The following is a 25,253-nucleotide window of genomic DNA, read 5'->3' as shown; positions in this document are numbered from 1 at the left end:
CATCCAGTTCGGATTACTCCTCACCATCTACCTTTAAAAGTTTTGCAGGCACATCCAACTGAGAGAGAAGCTCAAGGACAAATCCATAAGGGACTATCTCCTCTCTACCCAGAGGAATGCTTTGGGAACACTTAGGATAAGTTGAAGTGAGTCAGTGACAGTGGAAGGATTTAGGTTGGGAAGAAGTAAATATACTAATCTTGCACAAAGACAAGCTAATGAATTGGGGAATGTTTTACCTTTTTTATTTGTTTTTTTGCAAACTGGTTTAAAACATGTAACAAACATATAAAATGCAGGATGGTTGAACATTTATTCACAATCTATGCAATTCAAAACTTCAAAACAACAGAAAAGGGAGAATATTAAATATTATTTAATCATTACAGCAAAACTTTAGAAATCTACAAGATAATTTTAGAGATAATTAATTTACAAGATAATTAATTTAACTTTTCTTGTCAAATTTGTGTTACAGAAAAAAAAAAATCAGTCTTAAGGGTTAATTAGCAAATGGTGCCGAAAGTAGAATTTTATATTTTCTTATCTACATGTTGTTGCCTTGGTTTTTATCTACCAGACCCAGTCGGTTCATTCATCGTGTAGTGTGAAGACAAAACTGCTACAGAGGGTGTACCATTGTATGTGACTCATTAATGGCACACATTTTTCTACGGGAAAAATATATATTTAAGGGCCTTTAGAGCGATCTAAGAGGAACAGGGCATCATAACAAAATCACTATTTTATTTTTTACCTTTTTCTTGTACCGTATATAAAAATAATACCTTTGAGTAATATGAGAGCAGATTTACACTGCATGTATGAGCGTTGGCCAGAAACAGAACAGCAGTTTGAGACACAAATACATAAAGTTACATCCTCTATATACTTCTTGTCTTACTAGAACTTCCTTTTTGGTTTCCAACTCATCCTCCCTGATCAAGATGCACAGTTTTCTTTATTTTTTATTTGTTAAGATCTCTAACACGTAGATAAAGTTGAAAAACAAAAACAAAAATAATATCAAAAATATAGTTATTTGTGAAAACAGGCCTATTTTAGTCCATCTTCACTTGTAGAAAACATATTAAGCATGGATCAGGAGAGGTGAGGTTTTCCAACAGGTATTGGTACAGTTCTGATAACCTGGTTCTGGAAAACAAATCTCTGGATGCGTTCAAAGACCCAGAGGAAGATGAGGAGGATGCTGACATACTGGATCCATGCAAACTTGATGGTTTCCCAGAAGCCGGGATGATAGGTGGATGGAGGCAGTTAAGGCAGGAATACTGTGAATCTTTTTGCATATGTTCTTCAGTCCAGAGCCCTGAAAGGTTCCAGTTATTGACTCACCTGCTCTCAACTAGGCTAGCTAAAAATGAGAAGGTAAATCTACATGGGAAGACGTCTACGAAGAAATAACTTAACAAATCAATAAGCAAACGACAAATGAGTAAGTGTACAAAAACATAAACACATGAGAGGAAGTTAAACAAAGTGTTTAACTTCCTCTCATTCAAAGACAAAATGGATTACAATTAATGTTTAATATGACCTAGGAGAGAACGTCTGAACATTTAGTCGCAATGATCTTAAGTACATTTATGTTTATTGTACATTTTTCATTGGTGTTATCAAAGCTATCTGAGGAATTTTTTCTCATGGAGAAATTCAACTTTTTCTGGTAAAAAGAAAAATTAAGAACGGCAAAGTGTCTGTTGTTCTCTAGTTTTAAACTATCATATGCAGACCTTCGATGTAATTAGAAAGAAGAAAACAGTAAGAAAAAACAAACAAAAAAAAGATTTAGGGCCTGATCTTTACTGACTTCAAATACGGGGAGCTGGATTGCACATACAGTTATTAATATTATTATATTTATTTTAGGGCGTGAAACTGATTTGGTTCTGCCCCATTAAACTGATCAGATTGCATGTTCTGCTGACACTTTAAGAGAGGCTGTGAAATAGAGATGATGTTCTGAGCCATTGAGCTAGAGGTAATAATGACAATAATTATTTAAATAGTAAAAAAGAATGAATATTTATATTGCACTTCTTAAAGTAAACAAATAAAAATGATAAAGATAACTAAAGATAGGGATAACTAAAAAAGTTAAATATAGAACATGAGAAAGTTGTCTTTGTCTGCTGATTGCATTTCTCCTTACAGTCTTTGGCTGTGATTTAATTGTATAAAGGTTGTCTGCATCTGACTTTAGGAAGTGCTAAAAAAATACACAAAAACTGTGTCTGCAGTTGCTTCAGATTCGGAAAATTGCATTGCATGTGGTAAATGTTTTCATTTGTATATCCTCCACCCAGAATTTTGCATGGTTTGGTCATTAGGACATGATCTGCATATTGAAGAAGGCACAGAAACACAAAAAGAGGTTGGTTATGCTGTCTGCTGAAATGCAAAAACAAATCACTTTGCTCCTTTGTTAAAAATCTGCTCTGTATGTATAAAAGAGTAACTAAGGTTATGTACTGTAAATCAGACAATGGTGGCATATCATCTCCTTTTTTAATGCTCCAATTTCCATTTTTCTGGAATTTCCATTTGTTTTTATCAGAAGATTATTCTCTGCACTTAATGGAAATAAACCGGGAGTGATTTTGCAAACACTTTACCCGCTGCTTCAAACAAAGTATGAGTACACCAGTAAAGATGTTTGCTATATTCCACCTTCCTGGTATCTGCTAAAAGTCTTGCTCTCTCTCAGGCCCCGTCCACACGAAGTCAAAACGAACACCAAACGCTAATATTTTCCAGAACGTTTGTCGTAAAGACGGAGACGTAAAATAAATGTGATCGTCCACACGAATGCATGAAAACGCTGCAAAATGTATGCCATGCCTGTAAGTGGCGCTGTGGTGCCAAAGCAAAAGTAGGCAAAAACAGGCAACGAAATGTTGGGCATGCGCAGTAATATTTATACATGGTTGCCCTGCGGGTCCATTTTCGTGGTTCAGTCAAATTCAGGTGCTGAACTATGTCGTCGATATTGCTCTGTTCTTCCTGGAGATATTCCAGAAGAAGAAGATTCTGTTGTAAGCCTGACAGCAGGATGAGTAGCATTAGCAGCAACCACTCAACACAGTATGGCGCCATTGTTGTTGTGATACTGTGTCGCGCATGCATGTTTAGAGGTGACGCTATGACGCATGCGTGTAAGAAAAAAAATGCGGTTAGAGCTTAAAGATGGAAATGCGAAAACGGCGTTTCAATATCTTCCCGCTCTGAAGGCTTAATAAAAAAATGATCGTTTACAGATCCCCGAAACGCCGGCTTCGTATGGATGAGAGGCTGGTTTGGTGAAAAATTTGTGCGTTTAGGCCAGGGTTTGACTTCGTGTGGACGGGGCCTCAACCTAAATGACTGAAAACAGGGCTTGAATTAAAAAAATGTAGTTTATAGCCGCTCTATCCCTTTGCCTCCCCACACTTCCGGACTCGTAGCTCATAGATTATTAGCTCCCTTTAATTATTCTTACCTCTGTGTTTTCTGTGGGGCTGGTAGCTCTTAGCATGGTGCATTTACTGATTTAAAAAAGATAGGATTTATAAGCTTTTGACATGCTAATCCCCTGTCAGAGCCGTTTAACCTGCTAAAAATCAGTTGATTTCCATCAACATTGGTGCATTTCCATTCATTTGTGGACTTCTATTAAGTTTTAGCCTTAATATTTCAAATAAAATGAATCCAAACTTAATCAGTTAGAAACTAAACCACTTCCTTTTTCTCTATTAAGGATATCTGATGATCTCCAGTGGATAACGGATTTCAGCATTTAGCTCAAAGGGGGACCCAGCAGCTCGGCCTACAATCCAGACAGGTGTTGGGCAGGACAGCACCGTCGTTACTTATAAAAGAAGAACGCAGACAACAAAAGAAAACATTTCAATCGCAAAGCAGGAGAGTAGGCAAGCGAAACAAAGAAGAAGTCTCTTACGGTTTCTTTCCTGGTAGCTCCTCATAATAGTGGTCAGGTCGTACGCGCTTGCAAAATGGCTGGAGCTGTCGATCACCGACACCTTTGCATCAAAAAACAAAGAAAGAGACAGAATAACATCCAAACTAACATCTGAAAACACTGTAAACATGAACATGGATGATGATTATTTTAGGGCGAAGGATGTTAAATGTATTTGTACCATATTCCCTGAAAAAAAAAAACTGTTGAGCATTGGATGTTACTGGGTTATTGGAGAATATCAATGCAAAGCAGTGATGTCAAATTTGCAGGCCACCAGCCGGCCTAACTCTGCACCAGTGGTGGCAGAGTCTGATAATTGGAGGATATGATCCTCCAGAATGATGCAAACCGACAAAGATTCCCCTGTAGATAGGTGCGGGTAATCAGGTTTTTTCCGTGTTTGCCAAACTTAAAACAGTTTGGAGTGTCATCACTCATTCCCACTCTATTGTTTACAGACTCATCATTGGTCTGCATTGGTATCAAATTACATCCACACTGAATTAATAAATCATGGAGCCAAAACTTGGAAGACTAACTTTACTAAGTTCTGATTAGAGTTCCAGTGGAAAGTTAATAGGCTCTATGCACAGCTCCACTACTTCCTGAATTTAATGCAGCTCCTTTGTTTCCTGTCTTTCATGATTGGATGCACTGATTAATCCAGGTGTGTATGACCTAAGTAACTGGCCAGACACACCTGGATTAATCAGTTCGTCCAGTAATGAAAGACAGGAAACAAAGGAGCTGCATTAAATTCAGGAAGTAGTGGAGCTGTGCATAGAGCCCATTGAACCCTCTATATGTACTGTAATATTTCTATTATCTCGTGCATTTGTCTCCTGATTATCTTATTCCCCCAGGAATAGATTCCCTAGTAAAGGACTTTTTATTTTGCTCATGTTTCATTAACCTGTACAATCTGTGAGTCTGTCTGTTCAAAACGCTGATAGCTGTATATAAAGTGTTTTAGAAGTGTGTGTTCTGTTACGTTGTAAATGTTGTAGAGCCCCCGGTGGGGCAGAGGAGTCCGCTGCTGCAGCCTCAGGTCTCCACTAATGAACAGCTTCGCTCCAGGCACAGGAGACGAGTGCTGCACAAACGCCAGACTCTGCATCACCACTGTGGACATCCGCTGGGAAAGGAATAAACTCCAGATAACTGCAGCATTCAGACATTTTTTTTAGCTTGCTGTTTCCACATGCCACAGTCAAACAGAGACAAAAGGGTTTGTGTTTTTAAATTCGTACCACAAGACCAAACTAAATGGGAAATGAATGAATAATTTAATCACAACAGCAGTACAAAACTTTCTCTGTGACAGGACAGACGGACAATACATACAAACAGCTGATAGCTGAAGGTGAGCAGCAACTGAACGCTGTATACTTGTTCCTCAGGTTTCAGAGGTAGCTGCAGCTGAAATTTCAAAAGGTCCAACTTTCCGTCTTGGTTCTGGTCTTCTTCTCTCACCTATGAAGTCCGTACAGAGAAAAATAAAAGGGTTTTTACTCAAATATGATGATGTTTGCCAGCCTGAAGAGGATTAATTGGTACAGATGGTCAGGAGATTGGAGACTAAATGAATCACAACTGCAACCCGTGCAGAGGCTGCTCAGAAATAGCAGCAGGCAGGTTTTAGTGTTTCTGCACATGCAGTAAGGTGAGGCCTTGATGTGCTGGCCTGTTGACAAGAATTAGAGAGAGCGGACTAACTTAACACTTTCTACATGCACTGCTCTGACTCTGCTCTCTCCAACTTCCAAGATTAACTTGTCAATGACAGTCGTCTGTTTTTCTCTCCTTGATAAAGCCACTAGAGGAGTTTTTAACATTTCACTTTTCTCCCACATAGAAAGCATGCCTGAATCACTACTGTGGAGTGACCCCTCAGCCACCATTTCATCTAATACTCTGTAGTTAGGTGAGTGGTAACCTAGTGTTAGGGCATAGAGCTTGGAATCCTGAGGTTCTGAGTATGAGCCCCGCTGCCAAGGACGGCCACTCTGGGTCTCTGAGCAAGACTCTTAACCCCCGATTGCTCCCTGAATGCCGCACGATGGCAGCCCACTGCTCCCTAAGGGGATGGGTTAAATGCAGAGGTCAATTTCTCCAATGTGAGATCAATGAAGTTAGATTATTATTAGTAGTTAGATGGCCCTCTCTATACACCTCCAGACTCTAACATTGGTAAACATTAATTAACTAATCCAATATCGATCATGTTTCATTATACTGGTCATGTTACATCTCATGAAAACTGATACTACAACCTTTGTTCTGAGGAATTTATTACATTTAGTGTTGCATCAATTTTTACTGAACTTGGCAAAAAAAAAAAAGCATTCTCCTACTCTGGTTCTTCCACTGTCAACACACTGCAGAGAGAAGCTGAAGCTCTCCAGTTTTGTCACGCTTAGACCTAGACAACTTTTATTGTCATTTTGTATAAACATAGTGAATACAAAACAAAATTCCGGTTTGTACAGCTTCCAGACAGTAAATGAGCAGCAGCTTGGCGTTAAAATTAACATTTTCATTTCATAAAGTGCAGTAGTGAGACAGGAAGTTGAACATTTTAATAAAAGGATTAGTAAATTTGTCTCGTCATCCTTGTACTTGTTTCTTTAGCTTGGGTCATAAGGTACTGATCTTTAGTCGATAGTATTATATTATTTCTGTTTTTATATTACTGCTGTTAATGTAGATAACACATCTTTGTTGTAAAGAAGACTGTGAGATTTTACTGTGTAAAAAAAGAGGATTAAATAAAAAATAGAATAAAATCAATGCCTTTGTTTTCTGTTTACCTTAAAACTCTCTCTGTAGAAAGGTACTTATACTAGACAAAAATGAAAATTTTTTATTGATTTCAAAATGCCATATGTATATATATATATATATATATATATATATATATATATATATATATATATATATATATATATATATATATATATATATATATATATATATATGGCAGCCCACTGCTACCAAAAGGGGTGCGTTAAATGCAGAGAGTTAATTTTGTTGCTCTGTGTTTGACTGTAATGACTATAAAAGCTGGAAAAATGAATAAAAAATAAATATATATATATATATATGTGTATGTTCGGTTTTATGATCATTTGGTTTGGGAGTGGAATAACTACTTGCATTTTTTGTCTCATTTATTTATTCATTAATTCTCCCTTTTATTTAATAATTTTCCCCCTTACATTTATTTATTATTTTGTCCTTTTTATTTGTTGATCACATAAAGGATAGCATCTTTTTTTAGAATCGAAATGGTAGAACTGTTGTCAGAAAAAATCTGTTTACTATCACATCCTTTCTCCTGTTAATCATGAGTGCGGATTTTTCTTTACTTTTAAAAGTGTTTGCTCTAACAGAGAGCCTTCCAGACAAGGCTGAATGTGGATCTCATCTTACTGAGGCCTCAGAAGGCTAGACTCCTTCAGACTCAAGGTTATTTCAACAAATGCTTTATTTTGTGAGAAACTATCTATGTAAGAAAGGGTCTATTGTGTCTGTGAGAATCTCTCCCTGTGCTTCTTAAGTATTTAGTGAAAACCTGTGTGATTCAGAACAGGCGGGAATATTCGCAAATGTATCTTGCTTTTTTTTCCCTTGCAAAATGTTAATAAATGCTGGATGGAACAAGAAACACCGGATCTCAATTTCTTGTTAAATAAGACTTAGACATTTTGTTTCTGTCAACAATCATTACCAAAATTTTATGGATTCTTACTCAGCATGAGGTGCACCTTTGGTAAAAATGTAATCCAAAGTTATCCTCTTAACAAACCATCTAACAAACATAACCTCCTTGGCAGAGTTAATTAATACTCACTTAGTAGTAAAGGCATTATTTCGTCATACATTTGCCAACAGGTGACTTTGTAGAGCTTAAAAAAACAGGACATAGGACCTTTACATTTGTCTTTTCACTATACAAATGTTCATGATGAAGGTTTGCTGCAAAGTCAACAACACTCCTAAAGGGAGTGGCGGCCTAGGCAGTGGCGGTGAAGGTATAGAGCTTGGAATCCTGAGGTTCTGAGTTTGAGCCACACTCCAGCACACTGCCACTCTGGGTCTCTGAGCAAGACCCTTAACCCCCGATTGCTCCCCGGGCGCCCCACGATGGCAGCCCACTGCTTCCCAAGAGGATGGGTTAAAAGCAGAGTTTAATTTCTCCAATGTGAGATTAATACAGTTTAATTATTAAAAAAACAACTGCCCACCATCCCTAAAGATAAAGTTAATTCTGCAGCTCACTGACTCAATGCAATCTGCTGGGTTTATGTCAATCATTAAACTTCAGTGTGCTTAAGAAATTTCACAAAAGATCTATAAATATTTTTTAAAGAAGAGTTTCATGGACATGACAGTAGAGAAGAAGGTGGTGAATTTCCTGTTAGTTATACGGTTTTTCAGTAAATAAAATACTTTGATCCAAGTTCACCTTGTCAGTCCAGCACTGATAAAATAATAAACATGTTTTATATATTCTGCGATAGTTTTGTCTGCTTGAAGATTAATGCTTAAATATTACATTAGTGTGTGTGTTTTTTTTAAAGGTGCATTATTTTGTTCTTACGGAGACAGCAGGAATCCTCAGGTTGGCTTCAAGCATGTTGTTCAGATGAGGGAACGTGCTCCAGGCAACATAGTCTCCTTGTAAGCTGGTGGCTACAAGCAGCAGGGTTTGGTACTGAAATCTCACCACAGGCTGTTCTTCATAAGTCTTTCTTTTAATCCAGAAACCTGAAACAGAAAGAAACCCAAATCATCAGCCCACCACTGCTGTACCAGACAGCTGGCATTTGGGTGGAATGATGTGTTCCTCTCTTAACATTAGTCTTATCTGCCCTCTGTCCAGACATCATTGGGGCAGTAATCTCATGTTATACCCCCATTTATTTTTGAAAAGAGAGGAGAATTTTATCCTACTTTTTTTTTCAGGATTAATGGTGGATCTGTCTGTTTTCCTAGAAATACTATCAAAGTTACAAATATTTAGCAAGCTTACTGCGCCTAGCACCCTTCAAGATGGAGCTTTTGGTTGTTTGCAATCTCTCTGTCTCATCATAGGGTAAATTTGCATTGATTTCCTCTAGAGACGGACAATCACACATGATTTATCTGTATAAAAAATACAAATGCAAGAATTTATTATGAAAACAGATCTTTCTAATTTTATATCTTTAGCAAACTGATGCCACGGTTAGATACTTTGGCATTATGAGCTATTTCTTTCCCATGTTTTTAATATGAGAGTGATAAACATTCCAGTACCTTGGCTTCTGTAAGCGACCAGCAGAGGTGCGATGTATGTGAGGCACAGGACAACCAGCATGAACAGGGTGGCCTTTGTACAAACGCTTGTTCTGTAGCGAATCACAGCAGGATGAGAGTACACTTCATAGAAAGCCATCGGTGGGATGCTAACGCTAGCGCGGATGCTATCAACTGCTCTAAAAATAATCAAACATTCACACAACAAACTGTAAAGTTAATAAAGTTATGCTCTGCTGAGTAACGTCCATCTAGATGCATCTAGCGTCGCGTTGGGTTGGCAGTTATGGTCGTTTACAGGTATTAGCTGCGGTAGCTAGTTTGTAGCGCATTAGCTAGCAAGCGTCCACACGTTTCCATGGCTGCCAGGGTTAGCGCTCAAGGTGCGTTCAAGTCCCGTTGGAGTTTCGTTACAAAATCATCTGCAATGGTTAAAATGAATAAAACTTTGCATTATGGAAGTACGCCTACTTGCAATATTGTATCGTTTATATTCAAGCGTTTTGGAGACATCATACGTGAATATATATGTGCTTGTCATTTCCTTCCTGACAGCTTTCTACAAATTTTAGATCATTTTTTTAGGTTGTTCTGGTTCTGTAGCCTTTATTTTTACATTTCTTTTTCGTTTATTTCTGTCTTCTTTTTTTTACCTTTCTCTTTTCTTTATCTCTGGCTTACATTGTTAGGGCACATTTGCTTACAAATCTATGAGAGTTTCTATATCATATAGATGTTATCAATGGCGTAACGACACAACAATAGGCCCGTAAGCAACATTTTCTGGGTGGGCCCCATATGAAGTACTGTGTGTCACTGTGTGTAATGGATTCAATGGTATATGAGTTTAATTCAGCACAGTGTTCTAATTTACTACGATGGCGGTGTAAATTCCGGATGTACTGACTGTCTAGAGGTGCACCTGAAGGCACCGTGGCGCTGTCAGAAAATGACGTCACTCTGTGTTGGACGGACAGCTGAAAGGCAGACTTCTTGTTGACGTTTTGTTTTGATCGCGTTTGTTTGGATTCCCTTTGACGTTTTACCCACATTCCCAGCGGATCCTAAAGATTTCACCGCCACGCCTCGGTTCGGGGATCCAGCAAAGATGAAATGGATGTTTAAAGAGGACCATTCCCTCGGTAAAGAAGGGGGTTGGATTGTTATGAAACGGGGTTAATTTTGTCGTGTCACGCATCTTCATTTCTTATTTCCTTTCTCTTATTTACCCTCCACATTTAGTTTTCCCCCCCCGTTTTTCCTCATCGGTGCATCATTGCACGTTTGTTTTTTGTTTTCGTTGCAACCTGCAGATTAATGCTCTAAATCAACAATGGCTTGACCTTAATGGCAAGAGAAACCTTAAATAACACGAATTGACTGCCATTTAAGAGCTGATTACGTTTAGGAAAGCAATTTAGTTCAATGTATATGCATTTTGCCCATTTTGGGGGCGTTGAAGCAGCACTAAATTGATTCAAAACACGCCTAAAACCTGATTGTTTTTAATACTCTATGCGGTTTTTTTATATATAAAAAAACACAACAAAACGCAAAAACTATAAAAGTGTAAAAACTATACAGTACCCTGTTTAAAAAGTAATATTTTACGCCACCCCCGCCTCCGAAATGGTTTGATCCATCATTCTGCCTTCCTTTACTAGGGGAGGGAGGCAGCTCTCTGCAGAATGACCCATGACAGTAGTGCGACTGTCTGGCTTTAAACCGAAAGTGTTGTACAATGATTAACTAATACTTAATTCCAACACTAATTTGGATTACTCTTTATGTGTTGGTAGGATTTATCTAACCTTACAGGTGTTCAGGACCACTCTCATCCCTGTGCATGCACAGCTAGCCGCTGTTATCCACACCTTTGTTTCAAGACCGCCTGTTTTTCAGTGTAGTCCTGTTTCTCTGACTGTGACTGGCTGGATGTGCTCTCTTTATCCTCTGACATGGGAGTTGGCTCGGGGCTCGTCTGCCTGGCTGTGTGTTTCCTGGATATGGCCGCCTTTTACAGCTGCTTTTTGTATCTCTGCTTCTGTCTCCTTGAAATCCAGTCGGCCTCTGCAGATGGCTGCTCACACTGAGCCTAGTTCTACTGGAGGTTTCTTCCTGTTTAAAGGGAGTTTTTCCTCTCCACTGTCGCTACAAGCATGCTTAGTGTGAGAGATTACATGCAAGTCAATGAGTCGATGCAATCAACTGGTTTTCCTTAGATTGAAAACTTTGAATCAATTTGACTGTATGATCTGGTGAACTGTAAAGTGCTTGAAATGATGTGTTGTGAATTGGCGCTATATAAATAAACTGAATTGAATGGAATATACATGTGTTTGTAAAAGCCAAGGTGGATGCTCATTAACATTTAACATTTAATCAAGTAAGATTTAATAATATTAATCATAATATAATATTATTTCTTAAACTATAATAATTACAGTTAATAATAATAAATCTAAATAATAAATAATAATAATCTAAATAATCCACATGTTTGGTAAAAAAAAAAAACATGGAAATAATAAATAATATTCTATTAAAATAATAATCTATTAAATCATAATTTAATTGTTTTTTATTTATATTTTTCAGTTTCTTGTTATTTGAATTACTGTTTGGATTTAGCTTTTTCTTTAGTAGGGGCGTATCTAAACATTCAAGCGCAAATATACGTATTCATCTGGTTAAATAAAATCATTTTTATGATTGCCAGTCCAAAGAGGGAGATTTACATGGGGAAGGAGATGAGCAAGGTGTGTGAAAAGCACAGGCTCAGCAAAAACAAAAGCAGTTGTTAAGCTGACATAGAAAAACTTTCCATTCAGTATGTGATCGCCCCATATTAAATGTTTTCCAGAAGCGCCCATACATATAACATTAGTAAAAATCTGTCTAAAAAAAGACATCTGTATTACATGTTCCTAATCATCTTTGTGGTTTAATACTTGCTTAATTGCACTATATAAGGAGGAGAAGAACAAAAATGAGCGAGATAAGACTGATCAGACAAGTGAAAGAGAAGAGGGGGGAGCGGCATACCAGCCAGCGAGCCAAAGGATATTAAAATCTGAATTTGGATTTAGGGGATAGGACTTCGGGTCCTAAACAATTAGAAATGTTCTGTTACCCATTTTGCTAGAAAGGCTGCTTTTTGCTTTACTGGTTGGGATATTTTGCCAAAGTGTTCAGATACAATGCATTAGTGAATAATGGACTCAGTATTGGGGAAAATGCCCTGAGCAAGTTTCTAAAATGTAGAAAATGTAATTAGAAAACATTGAAATTTATTATGCTCAGCACCCATAAACCACTGATACTACAATACAATACACAATACACCTTTTATTTCTATAATCTTGTCGAAATACTGAGAACAATCAGGATTTAACTTATTAACACTTTACTGGAAGGCTATTTAATCCATTATAAATCTACATTTATCTGTAACTAGACTAGAGATGTCCCGATCCAGGTTTTTGCACTTCCGATCCGATACCGATATTGTTTTTGGACTTCCGATCCGATACCGATACTGGCCGATACCAGCCTATCCGAGCATGTATTTGAGTTTAAGTTAAAGTATTTAGCCTTAGTTGTAAGACTCATGTTGAAAAGGGTTTTAGTACTCTTGATAACATCTAGCCAGCTAAATTAGGTGAGATTGAATAAAACACAATGCTTGGTAACAACAAACTTTCCTGTTTATTAAGAGATAAACACAAACTGGACAAAATTATGAATAGCAATCTGAAATTGCACAGTGAACAGTAAAACCGTAAACGGTTAAAGGTGCAAGTATTACTGTAAGTTTTAATAAAAATGCAAAACAGGGAAACACTGGCTCAAAATAGTGGAATGGATCGTTTCAATCGGCGAAACTGGAAAATATGGACCAGATTTTTTTTAAAAAACTGGATCGGCAGTCTGGATCGGCATTTTACATGCTTTGCCGATACGCATTTTTTTGCCAATATCGGCGTCCCGATCCGATCCACGTATCGGATCGGGACAAGCCTAAACTAGACACAAAATAGGGCTTCAGGAATTTCTCTTCTATTATTTTATTATTTTATCTGATGTCTGATATTTTATTATAATATTCTATATTTGAGTAATATATTTCTTAAATCAGTTTTATTTTGAAAGTCTTCAGATTACCTCCAGTCTCCTTTTTTAGAGAAACACCTAAAATTAGGCCCTCTATCTAGGCTAATGTGAGCCTGAAACTAAATGAGTTCTCCACATTTTATCACCTTCCCCTCCCTGACCTCTGCACTGCACTTGTTCTGCCTGCTGCAGCAGCTTTTGTGCTCTGTAACAACAATGTATATGTCTAGCTATACCTTAGAAAGCATGAGAAATTCATAATGGGAAATTTGCATTTTGCATCACATCCATCAGCTTTTCTGACTGCTTTGTTTTGTGTTTTGTTGTTGAGCTCTGTACTGAACCAGGCCTGGCTGCAAGGCAGCAGCCAGAGAATCCCAAGAGGCCTCACTCATCCCTTTAATCTCTGACTTCCTGTTTGTTTGCTGTCTCTCCCTCAGAGCACCGATGTGTGGAGTCAGCCAAAATACGCAACAAATACCCGGACAGAGTACCGGTGAGTTGTGGGGGAGGGGTGCTCTTTTATTTTAGGCAGCTGTGGTTGAGATAGAAGGACAGAGAGCCGACAGATAAAAATGAGGGCATGCCAAAGACAAGCCAAACTTATCACTCGAAAATTGCCTCGTTGTCTTTAACATATTTCTGCTAAAGAATGGTTTGGGTTTTACAAAACTTTCTGTTTGGTAAAAGCCAATAAAAATGTCTGATGGTAATGTCACAAAACTTTATAAAATTAAAAAGATTGATTTTCAGTGTCATGAATGTTATATTGCAAGTAAAAATTGTTTTGGGTCAATAATTTACATTCTTCCAATTTTGAGCTTTATTTAAAAAAAAAGTTTCTTTTTAGTTATGATGCATGGATTTTTGTCAGATTATTACATAGAACAAAGGTGCATTAATAGAATAACAGATTTGTAATATCAAACTGAGGCCCGTTATTTACAATGCAGCAGATCCTTTATATGAACTGTAGTCAGATCTGCATCAGTGGGTGTAAGACACAATACTCTTACACTTTTTCTTTGTATTAATGATGTAACTTATCAGCTGACTGCTTTTAATACCAGCACTTTTATATTTTTATACCATAACTGCAATTTTGAGCAGCTTTTGGTTTAATTATTATTCAAATTAATTCATAATGCCTTCAGTGCTTTTATTTATCTTAATTTATACCAAACTATATTCTGATGGATTAAAATATCAAATCTGAATTAAGGATGTCAAATGCATGAACCAGCGTTTGCTGCTTATGCATCTTAAATGTGTCCGTAATGATTTGAATGTATAAAAATCTTCATGGTATCAGGTGTAAAGCAGATATGATCCTGAGGTGTTTCCAGCACTGAAAGAGGAGATAATCCTTTCAGTGTGACACGATCTGTCCCAGCATCTCCTCCGTACATGGGAAATCTCCCAGCTGAGCTGCAGAAACAGTCCTGACAGCTCCTCTGGCCATGAATCAGCAGAGTGTCAGCTCAGAGAGCTCACCGGGGGTCAACGTAGAAGGTGTCACTCCTGCTGTCAGTTTCAAAATTTCTCATTCCTTTAGTTTTTTGACTCAGAACCTGTGGAAAAAAACAGGTCAGGATTTCTTCGTATCAGATCTTCCTCCATATAAGCTGCTTGTGGCGGGTTTATGATGTCGATATCTAAAAATAAAAGCAGAGATGGAAATATCTGACATTGAAATTTGGTCTTGTGTTCCAGAGTATAACAGCAAGACAATGAAAAGGGTCTTAGTTAGAAAAAAAAAATGGATCATGTGCCTTTAACCGCATTCAAAAGCTGCTATAAAAGGAGATCTTTCCCCTCTGTGCTCACTAAAGCCAAAGAACTGATGGACAGCCATCACTGCAGCAGATAGCTAACAAGATAATGGCTGTTTATGTTTGTTTTTATGCAGAGCAGGAATCACTGAAAAGCGCTACCTATGTGCTGACTCTCAATAAATGAAACAAATACTGAGATTTCTTCTAATATTTAATAAAATAAAGTTTGGTTCCCACAGAAACAATTAAATTCTGCTGCCCACATTTCTCTATGAAGGGCTGGAAGTCATGGAATGAAAAGATTAAAAAAATGCATTAAATCTTTAAGACCTTAATCAGAGTAATAATAACATTAGTTAATGATCACTATCTATAATAAGTGGTAATTAAATGTTAAAATTACTTATTAAAACTAAACTCTGTTGGATAATCACATGTAAGTATTTTAATATTTTATATTTTCTATGCTACAGTCTATCATGAAATGGCTAAATAGCACAGTGAGCCTGGCCCAGTGACCCCTACAGATGCAACAACACAGGAGTTAGAGCTGGTAAAATGAAATAAATGCAAATCATGCATACTTTTACCATGTATAGAGTAGTATTTGATTTATTTTTTCACATTTATTTTTTGCAAATGTAATAATTTTTGTGATTAACATCTAATATATTTTTATCTAATATACTTAATATAAATATCTATATACATCTTATATGTGTTGAATTGTGAAATTTTAGGTCTCTTACTTAAATGCTGCAAAAAACAAATTTCCTTCCAAATTTCCATCCGGCTACTGTTAACATGCTGCAGAATACCGGCTTCATTTTGTCCTTCATGATAAAACGTTTTTTCTGTTGCTATCATTAGTAAAACCTTCAAACACTTAGTTTATCTTTTACATTTATTAACTTTAACAAATATCTAATAAAATGATCCATGTTGATCTTTTTTTCAGTCTGCAGCATCTCTGCTTGAGGTCATTAGTCACTATTCAGATATTTCAACAGTTCATCTATTTAATCACTGTAAATGGATAGCCAGCTCTTTTTTGTGTATTTAAATCAGTCAGCATGTGTAAATGTTAAATAAATCCTCTTTACATCTTTGAGTTTTACGTATGACAGGTATATTTCTTAAATGGTAGTGGATCAACGTATCTATTTGGTGTTAATCATCTGGCCGCAGGTGAGGATATTATTGTCATTATTGTCATTTTTTAAGCTCAGCAATGAATGCAAACATTAACTTTAAAACAGAGCGTGCACGATAAGAAATGGGCTTGTGCACACTCTTGCACGCTTTTAATAGGCGTTCCATCTCAGGAGCGGGTACAGAGTTGTGCATGTGAATTTTTTTTTCAAGTGGAGAGGGCGGGTAATTTCAAAAATTCCACTATACCTTTAATTAAGGTTTAAGAGCTTTTGACCTTCAGCTCAGAAACAGGTTTTTAATGAACAGCTGGTGTGATGCCAACCAACTACACCCATGAAACCAATGATTACTGTTCAGTTCATTGGATTATACACTATATTGCCAAAAGTATTTGCTCACCCATCCAAATTATTGGAATCAGGTGTTCCAATCACTTCCATGGCCACAGGTGTATAAATTCAAGCACCTAGGCATGCAGACTGTTTTTACAAACATTTGTGAAAGAATGGGTCGCTCTCAGGAGCTCAGTGAATTCCAGCGTGGAACTGTGATAGGATGCCACCTGTGCAACAAATCCAGTCGTGAAATTTCCTCGCTCCTAAATATTCCACAGTCAACTGTCAGCTGTATTATAAGAAAATGGAAGTGTTTGGGAACGACAGCAACTCAGCCACGAAGTGGTAGGCCACGTAAACTGACGGAGCGGGGTCAGCGGATGCTGACGCGCATAGTGCGAAGAGGTCGCCAACTTTCTGCAGAGTCAATCACTACAGACCTCCAAACTTCATGTGGCCTTCAGATTAGCTCAAGAACAGTGCGCAGAGAGCTTCATGGAATGGGTTTCCATGGTCGAGCAGCTGCATCCAAGCCATACATCACCAAGTGCAATGCAAAGCGTCGGATGCGGTGGTGTAAAGCACGCCGCCACTGGACTCTAGAGCAGTGGAGACGCGTTCTCTGGAGTGACGAATCGCGCTTCTCCATCTGGCAATCTGATGGACGGGTCTGGGTTTGGCGGTTGCCAGGAGAACAGTACTTGTCTGACTGCATTGTGCCAAGTGTAAAGTTTGGTGGAGGGGGGATTATGGTGTGAGGTTGTTTTTCAGGAGCTGGGCTTGGCCCCTTAGTTCCAGTGAAAGGAACTCTGAATGCTTCAGCATACCAAGACATTTTGGACAATTCCATGCTCCCAACTTTGTGGGAACAGTTTGGAGCTGGCCCCTTCCTCTTCCAACATGACTGTGCACCAGTGCACAAAGCAAGGTCCATAAAGACATGGATGACAGAGTCTGGTGTGGATGAACTTGACTGGCCTGCACAGAGTCCTGACCTCAACCCGATAGAACACCTTTGGGATGAATTAGAGCGGAGACTGAGAGCCAGGCCTTCTCGTCCAACATCAGTGTGCGACCTCAAAAATGCGCTTCTGGAAGAATGGTCAAAAATTCCCATAAACACACTCCTAAACCTTGTGGACAGCCTTCCCAGAAGAGTTGAAGCTGTTCTAGCTGCAAAGGGTGGACCGACGTCATATTGAACCCTATGGATTAGGAACGGGATGTCACTTAAGCTCATATGTGAGTCAAGGCAGGTGAGCAAATACTTTTGGCAATATAGTGTAATAGTGATTTTGTGTAATCTTTTATAAAGTATACAGTGTACAGTATCAGGTGCGTGTCCTGAAAGTTGATCTGGTTTCGACTATTAAGTCTTCTTGACATTTTAGGTGGAGATCCTTTCAGTTTCCATAAGGATTAACTGGTAAAGCTTTGCTCAGGACTTTACTCCTGAACTTTCCCTGACAGCCAACAGAACAAATGCTTTCTTTACCTATGGTGCATTGAAGCGTGCTGAAGCTGTCAGCATGTTCGTAACCTCTGTCCTGCTTTGGCCTCCAGGTGATCGTGGAGAAGGTCTCCGGTTCTCAGATCGTCGACATCGATAAGAGGAAGTACCTGGTGCCTTCGGACATCACGGTGGCCCAGTTTATGTGGATCATCCGCAAACGCATTCAGCTGCCCTCAGAGAAAGCCATCTTCCTGTTCGTTGACAAAACTGTCCCCCAGTCCAGGTGAGGTCCACACTGCCAACCCCGCTGTGATCAAGACACCTGAACATCTGCTGCCACTGATGGCGACATGTTTTCACTAAACGAGTGATCAGATATTGCCCCATAGTAGATAGTGGTAAAGTAACAAGATAAACAAATGAATGCAGGTTTTTATGTCTGCTAAATTATTTCCTTATTAGGGCTGGTAATCCTGCTGTCAGAGGAATAAACCAGAGGTTTACCTTTTGCATCCATCTGTCCTGTTTGCAGAGACTTTATCCACCCGGATGTTTAACTAAAGAGCGGGAAGGTCCGACTTCGCTGACCAGTTTCCTTTGTGTGAGAGGATTAGGCCAAACCTTCAGTTTCAAACACTGTAATCCTAAACTAATCTCATTTTAAAACAGTGATGCGGATAATTTCTCCTCTTCCTGTATTTGCATCACACTGATAATCTCTTATAACTGACAGCTCCACTCCTCCTCCTTCCCTTAAAGGTGATGATAGTCCAGCTGTTGTCTGGGAAATCTAGTTTTTAATTTGCATCTAAAATATTTAAGCAAATATGTTCGAGTCCCTTTAGAGTTCCAAAGTGAAAACCACTGCTGACCAACAGCAGTGAAAAGTCCTTTCTGACATTTACTGAAAGCATCTTGGAGGTTTGATGTTTTGTGAAAACTGTTTTGTGAAACAACCAGCCCTTAACCATCCTTTAGACATCGGTCTCTTCATTTTAAGTTTTAAAATCTCTAAAAAAAAAATATCAGTTTATCTTAGTTCTGGATCCATGTTTTTTTTTTTTACCAAACATGTGGACCCTACAGGTTTAATTTGACCCAAAGCTCCAGGGTCAGTCTCATGCGATGTTAGAATTAAGCTTTCAACAGTGTTTAGGAGCGTAGCGATAACCTCTGGTGGTGTCTCTGCTTTGTGCCGCAGTCTGACAATGGGCCAGCTGTACGACAAGGAGAAGGACGAGGACGGCTTCCTGTACGTGGCCTACAGCGGAGAAAACACGTTTGGGTGCGAAGCCGTCTGCGCAGCACAGGGTTAACGCTTCACTGAGAATCCAGACCCCCCCTGAACACACACAGACACACCCCAAAACATTAAGGCCCGGTGGCAACACTGGCCTTCACATATGGTACATTAGTAATGCTTACACACACCTCAGTTTTTGATACTGAAATATATCAATTTATTGGGTTAAAATTCCCCAAATGCTCCTGTGAAGAAGCTTTATTGGTAGTTTAGATGATGAGAAATGGAGAAAGAAAAATGCTCAAACATGTTAAAGGACAGTCATTGGGAGAAAAATCTGAAACACTGCCGTTAAATCCGATAAAAACAGACTCATGAGTATGAGCCTAAAAGAGGAAAAAATATTTAAATTCAGGGGGAAAAAGCCTCCATCCTCCCATTTTTTCTTTGTTTCTCTTCTTTGCATTAATCCAAAGTGAGAAAGAAACGCCGTGATCTTTAGTGTTAAATCTTAAAGGCAGAGTGCGGCTCTGGGGTTTAGTGCATCAGTTTCCAGGTCTTCCTCAGTTTGGCTGGTTCATCGCTGCGCATCATAGCTGCTGATTCAGGAACCAGAGAAGGCATGAGCATTAAGACTTTACTTGAAGTTACCTGAGCTGAACTGTGATGTTTATCTGCTGGGAGGCAAAAGCTAAAGTTTATTCTCAGAAATTATACTGCAAACTCTCAACAATTTAAGATGTAACAGAAAAGTGAAGAAATAGCTGATAAATTTTACCTTTAAGGAAGAGCTTAGCTATTATTTGCTTTGAATGCACGCTTCTGCAGATAATCATTGGATGTTTCAGCAACATTATGTTGAAACATCCATAATTTCTTTGGAATAATTTCCATAAAGTATCACAGAATATGCAGAATAATTTGAAATGAGTCAGTTTTCTTTTATTAAATGTTAGAATTTTATTTTATTTTTTTTTTGTATTTGATGTTTCCTGTATTTTGACAGTTTTGTTGTTTTTCTGCATCTTATTAGTTGTAAGGCACTTTAAGTTGTTTGCTCTACACATTGATTGTTTCTGTTTGTACTGTTTTAGTTTTAAATGGATGAATTAATGTAGAATATTTGGAAAATGTGAAAACTAAGAAGTCTTTTGCTGGCTGCATCTTTTAGTGAAAACAGACTGTAGGTCAGAAGTTTGCATCCGCTCATTATTAGCATCTATTTCATGCTTTAAATCATTTTTAAGTACTTGTTAAAACAGAAATTTGAGGGCAACAATTTCAATTTATTCTATTTTTTTCTGTAATCTTGATTGGGTCAGAAATAAACTTGCAGTCCCAAAACATGTGTTTATATGTTCCTCTATTTAGCATTAGATTATCCATTTGCAAGTCAGAATTTTTTTTTTTCTAGTAGACCTCAATAAAGTTGATTGACTAATTTAGCACACATCTCATCAGAAATTGTAGATTTTATTTTAAGTCAATAAAGTTGATTCATTTCTACCAAGTCTGGGTCATTCTAGTAGCGCATTACCAGTCTGTTTTATTTCTTCAGAAACTGGTTTTGCAGAGTGTTTGGGATCTTTGTGTTACTGGGTGTAATTTTTTGAATTTGCAATTTATTGATTTGAGACAAAACATCAGTTTGGAAGCAAATCTATGCCTTAATTATCAAAATCAAAACAGACCCAGAGCCTGATGGTTAGGATGTGCAGCAAAACTATATGGATTTATATAGATAGATCTAGAGTCGTAAAGAGGGTAAAGCTATCCATCCTAAACAAATGTCTGTAAACTTTATTTATTGAAACCAAAATTTCCCATTGGAAGATAATAAAGTGTTGAGCTTATTAGATGCTTTACAGGCTCCGAAGCTTTCCCTTCATCGACACCTTGACACCTGATCCAACTACAAAACGTTTCTTTAGAAAGCAGTTGCTTTGTTCAGGTGTTCAGCTACACATTTTAAATGAAGTGTGGAGCTCTCGTCTTTTGGCCCTGATCATGTCACTGTAGATAATGATGATACTGCATCAGGTTTTAATTTCTGATGGGTACCGGTTGATTCTCGTACATCCTAAGCCAGTCGTTCAGACTGCGTCAGAAGAGAGAAAGCTGGACACAGCTTGTTGTTCCAACAGGACAAAGAACCCAAACACACAAAACTGGTGTTAGAAGGTATAAAGCAAGCTGACATTATGGGCTTGATGATATGCGAGGAGACTGACCGGTTGAAAATGTTTTTATGTTGTCTACTGAAAGAAGGGATTTTAAAAAAAGAATATGGCCAAAGTTTAAGTTCTGTGAATAAAATTATTAGATTTATCTGCAAAATGCTAAAAGGATATTTAAAAAATACCACTGCAAAAAGAACTAAAAGTAAGTAAAAATGTCTTATAATTGGTGTATTTGTATTTGATTTTAGTAGGCAATTTAAATAATCTGTCGATGGAATAAGATTGTTTTCCAAATTCAATAAGAAAAAAATATTGTTAACCTATTTCAAGTGAGGGTATGTATAATTAGCTTATTTTAGGGCCAAAATACAAATTTTATTTGTTATACTTATTTGCTTAAATAAACCCTTTTCAATAAATGTTTTTCTTTAGATACATCTTTGCAGTATGGGGGTGTATGCATGTATTTGAGCTTGTATGCATAATTAGAGAAAATCACCAACATGAACAGACCCTGTTATGATCATTTTAGACATTTTAACTGCACCATAAAAAAAAATAAGAATCAGAGGACATTAATGTCCCATGAGGGGATGTTCAGTCCTGGTCAGCACTGTAAGGCTATTTTTTTGTTGTTGTGAGACACCAAGTATTCAATAAAATACATAAATAAAATAAGCCAAACATGAAAACCATCCAAAATGATTTGTCACTTTAAATAATCTGCACAAAACACTCAAATATCTAGTTTAAAAACATCTACACTATCCTAAATAAATATATTATAGCAAACATACTGCTGCTAAAATAAAGATATTTCATATTAAATCTGGGTTATTGGGGCATGCTCTAAAGTTTTAATTGGAAAAAAAAAAAACAGGACACTCCCTTTATGTCTGGATAGAAAGGAAGAAAATAACAGAGCTTTCTGACCAACAGCAGCCTCAAAATCCAATATGGCTGCAATCTGTTTAAACAACAGCAATGGCTGCCAGAGTAACAGTTTCGTTGCACCTTTGGCATCCTATCAGTAAACATGTAACTTTTTTATTTGGATAGATACATTAAAAAAAGGAAACATGGTTTTGTTGGTTTTCAAGTATTTTCTACATTCATATTCAGAGGATTCTGTAAATAAAGGGCCTATGGATACATTTTGAAATCATAGAATATTTAGTTTGTTTCAGTATTGAAAATAAAAGGGAAATTTACATGCAGTTGTGCTTAAAAGTTTACATACCCTCCTATTAAAGAAAATAATAAATTCACACCAGTAATTCAAATAACACAAAACCGAAAAAAGTAATAATAATAATTCTGAAAATGTTGGCAGGTGCCATATCCCATGAGTAAATCAATCCAGCTTTTCCACAAAGCATGTCAGCATAAAGTGCTGTAAAATATTCTGATGTCGTCAAAACACCTGATATTTTGTTCTCTGGCGGCTCTGACTGCAGCTGTGGTGCACATGGATAATCTCACCTAGATGTTTGAAATGGCATAAAACTTACAGTCCGCGTCTTTACCGACTCTCTGCTGGACAGCTGTCAGCAGTCATGCGTAGGGTAACATCTTTGCTAAAAAATTTCTTTTATGTGAAATTTCTGCTTAAATGGCTTAACACTTAATTGAATCTATCCATCGGTAATGAATCTTAATGACCTTTTGAACTTAAATAACTAAAATAAATATCCATTTCCCCATTAATTTAATATCTATGAGTCGCCATCAGCTAAGTTCATTGGCTTCGTGACTTCAGACTTGAGAATATTTGACACCATAACATTTTCTCTTCCTCTAGAGTCAACCTAAGGGCCATCAGTGGCACCGGGTTTGTCACAATTTGATAACTATGGCCTTATATGACTCTGGAGCAAATAAAAACAGGGAACCGCTCAGGAAAAGATGGTAAAACAAAAACATTTCTTTATGCAGAAGGTTGCAGTCATCATGGGAAATCTTCATTTTGAGTAAAAATGAAAAGTTCTGGGTTCTAAGCCATCTAAATGAGCATCTTCCGACCATGAATGAGGTGTTTAAAGATAGAACTGATGAAAAATACTCTGAGCTTTAGTTATTGAAGTTATTAGTTATTTATCAGTCATTAAACACTCCTTTGTATTTCTGTTAGTAAAGAATAAATGGCACCCTTATTATCACATATCTTCGGATTATTTTGGAACAATGCTTGGTATAAAAAAGCAGCAGAAATGTGACATTTAATATTGTTTTATTCTGTCAATGCATGTCATAAAAATGGGATTTATCACATCAGGACTGACATACTGTGCAGCACTTGAAGACTAACATTAGAATTAACCATCATGAAGGAACAGAGGACTAATTTAACAAGCCTGCTCACATGTAGCATTAACAGCACTGCTCGTAGGATTCATTTACCTCCTTTCTCTCAGACGAAGCTGACATTTTGACTACAGCTGTAGTTTTATGGTGCTGAATCATTTTTTTCACTCTTTGTTTGACCAGATAACAAAGTTCATACCTGATCCCCTTAAAGATGAAACCAGATTTTAACAGCCTGCCCTGCTGAAGTGAAAATATTGATGGAACGTGAAGATGGATAAGGAATGTCATCCATAGTTCTCTACATTGTATGACTATATGTTCAAATTATGAAAGGATTTTCAATATTTGTAAAATGTATGTAGCTGAATAATGTGATCAATAAAAACAACAGGAAACCGATTTGAAAGTTTGTCTTCCTTATTTGAAATATGACTGTCAGGATGTCATGATCTTCTCCTGAGGAAATGATCTGTTGCGGTCTGGGCTTTGACTAAACCGTTCTAAGCTTTAGTCCTTTCCTTCTAAGCAGTTCTGTTGTGTAGTTGCTTCAGTATTTTGGGATTATTGTTCGGGTTGATGACCCAGTTTGGACCAAGCTGCAGCTGTCTGATGGATTGATTATGTGCTACAGATCAGGAGTTCCCACATTTCAGCCTGTGACCCTAAAAGTTAAATTTATATTTTTCACATATTGGACAAAATGTTATGGATATATTCGCATTAATGTATTTATTGATCTATTTTAGCCCCTATGTACCTGAAAGATCACATCAAACCGATTGTGAAAACCATCTCAGACCCTGTAAGGGGTCCCGACCCCCACTTTTAGAACCCCTGGTATGGAGGAAATCATGTTTGATTAAATGAGCAGAGGGCTGCTAAACAAATCTGCATCATTAACCCTCCACCACCGTGTTTAACACATTTTGAAAATTTTAATATAAATAAATGTTTTTTAGAAGGTATAAAGCAAGCTGACATTATGATATGTGAGGAGACTGACCGGTTGGAAATGTTTATTTTCTCAAATTTTATTTCGTTTTTTTTTTTTGTTTTTACAGATATTTTGTTATTTTCTTCTCATTTTTGTTTTTAGATTTTAAATGATTAGATTTCTTTTTGTTTTCAGGTTTAGTTTTATAGATTGCATCATTATCAAACAGCGTTTTACAGATCACGTTCTCTTCACACATTGACCAATAAAATCCTTGTCACTACGGTAACCTCATGCAGACCAATAGAAATGTGTCTTTGCTCCTCACCGCCCTGAGAAGTGAGGAGAATGGGATCTGTAAAATGCTATTATAAAAATTATGCAATTTGTAAAACTCAATCTGCAAAGGAAAATCTTTGGGGAAAAAACAAGAAATATGCAATCTTTAAAAATAATAAAAAAACATTTTTATTAA

At 37.3% G+C, this 25,253-nt stretch overlaps 2 protein-coding genes across 3 annotated transcripts; one reads left to right on the top strand and one right to left on the bottom strand.

The window, feature by feature from the left end:
* Positions 1-219: 219 nt before the first annotated feature.
* Positions 220-9,655, bottom strand: tmem231 (transmembrane protein 231). Its single transcript, XM_038286902.1, has 7 exons — positions 9,284-9,655; positions 8,586-8,752; positions 5,327-5,455; positions 4,974-5,117; positions 3,959-4,040; positions 3,763-3,868; positions 220-1,264 (listed from the first exon to the last, which is right to left on the bottom strand). Exons 1-7 carry the CDS (start codon positions 9,420-9,422, stop codon positions 1,102-1,104), a joined length of 930 nt encoding a protein of 309 aa, XP_038142830.1. The 5' UTR covers positions 9,423-9,655; the 3' UTR covers positions 220-1,101.
* Positions 9,656-10,220: 565 nt separating this feature from the next.
* Positions 10,221-24,243, top strand: gabarapl2 (GABA(A) receptor-associated protein like 2). 2 transcript variants are annotated; one of them, XM_038286895.1, is made up of 5 exons: positions 10,221-10,425; positions 13,837-13,892; positions 18,225-18,397; positions 19,316-19,399; positions 24,025-24,243. In XM_038286895.1, the coding sequence occupies exons 1-5, from the start codon at positions 10,392-10,394 to the stop codon at positions 24,026-24,028; spliced, it is 351 nt and encodes a 116-aa protein (XP_038142823.1). In that variant the 5' UTR covers positions 10,221-10,391; the 3' UTR covers positions 24,029-24,243. The 2 variants fall into 2 exon arrangements, with proteins under 2 accessions (XP_038142823.1, XP_038142822.1); XM_038286894.1 differs by lacking the exon at positions 24,025-24,243 and having other exon boundaries at positions 19,316-22,602.
* Positions 24,244-25,253: the final 1,010 nt, after the last annotated feature.

The sequence above is a fragment of the Cyprinodon tularosa genome, unplaced genomic scaffold, assembly GCF_016077235.1.
Source record: "Cyprinodon tularosa strain WSP-4 unplaced genomic scaffold, ASM1607723v1 ctg232, whole genome shotgun sequence".
NCBI lineage: Eukaryota > Metazoa > Chordata > Actinopteri > Cyprinodontiformes > Cyprinodontidae > Cyprinodon > Cyprinodon tularosa.
The sequence above is the reverse complement of the archived record's forward strand: the minus strand, read 5'-3'. Positions and strand labels throughout refer to the sequence as shown.

Excerpts from the sequence above, each read along its gene's own strand:
- tmem231 (XM_038286902.1), bottom strand. The coding sequence starts at position 9,422 with ATGGCTTTCTATGAAGTGTACTCTCATCCTGCTGTGATTCGCTACAGA. Across the intron at positions 5,118-5,326 it reads CCTTCAGCTATCAGCTGTTT|CGGATGTCCACAGTGGTGAT; the intron begins GTATGTATTGTC and ends TTCCTTTCCCAG. Across the intron at positions 4,041-4,973 it reads GGCTCTACAACATTTACAAC|GTGTCGGTGATCGACAGCTC; the intron begins GTAACAGAACAC and ends TTTGATGCAAAG.
- gabarapl2 (XM_038286894.1), top strand. The coding sequence starts at position 10,392 with ATGAAATGGATGTTTAAAGAGGACCATTCCCTCG. Across the intron at positions 10,426-13,836 it reads TAAAGAGGACCATTCCCTCG|AGCACCGATGTGTGGAGTCA; the intron begins GTAAAGAAGGGG and ends TCTCTCCCTCAG. Across the intron at positions 18,398-19,315 it reads AAAACTGTCCCCCAGTCCAG|TCTGACAATGGGCCAGCTGT; the intron begins GTGAGGTCCACA and ends TTTGTGCCGCAG.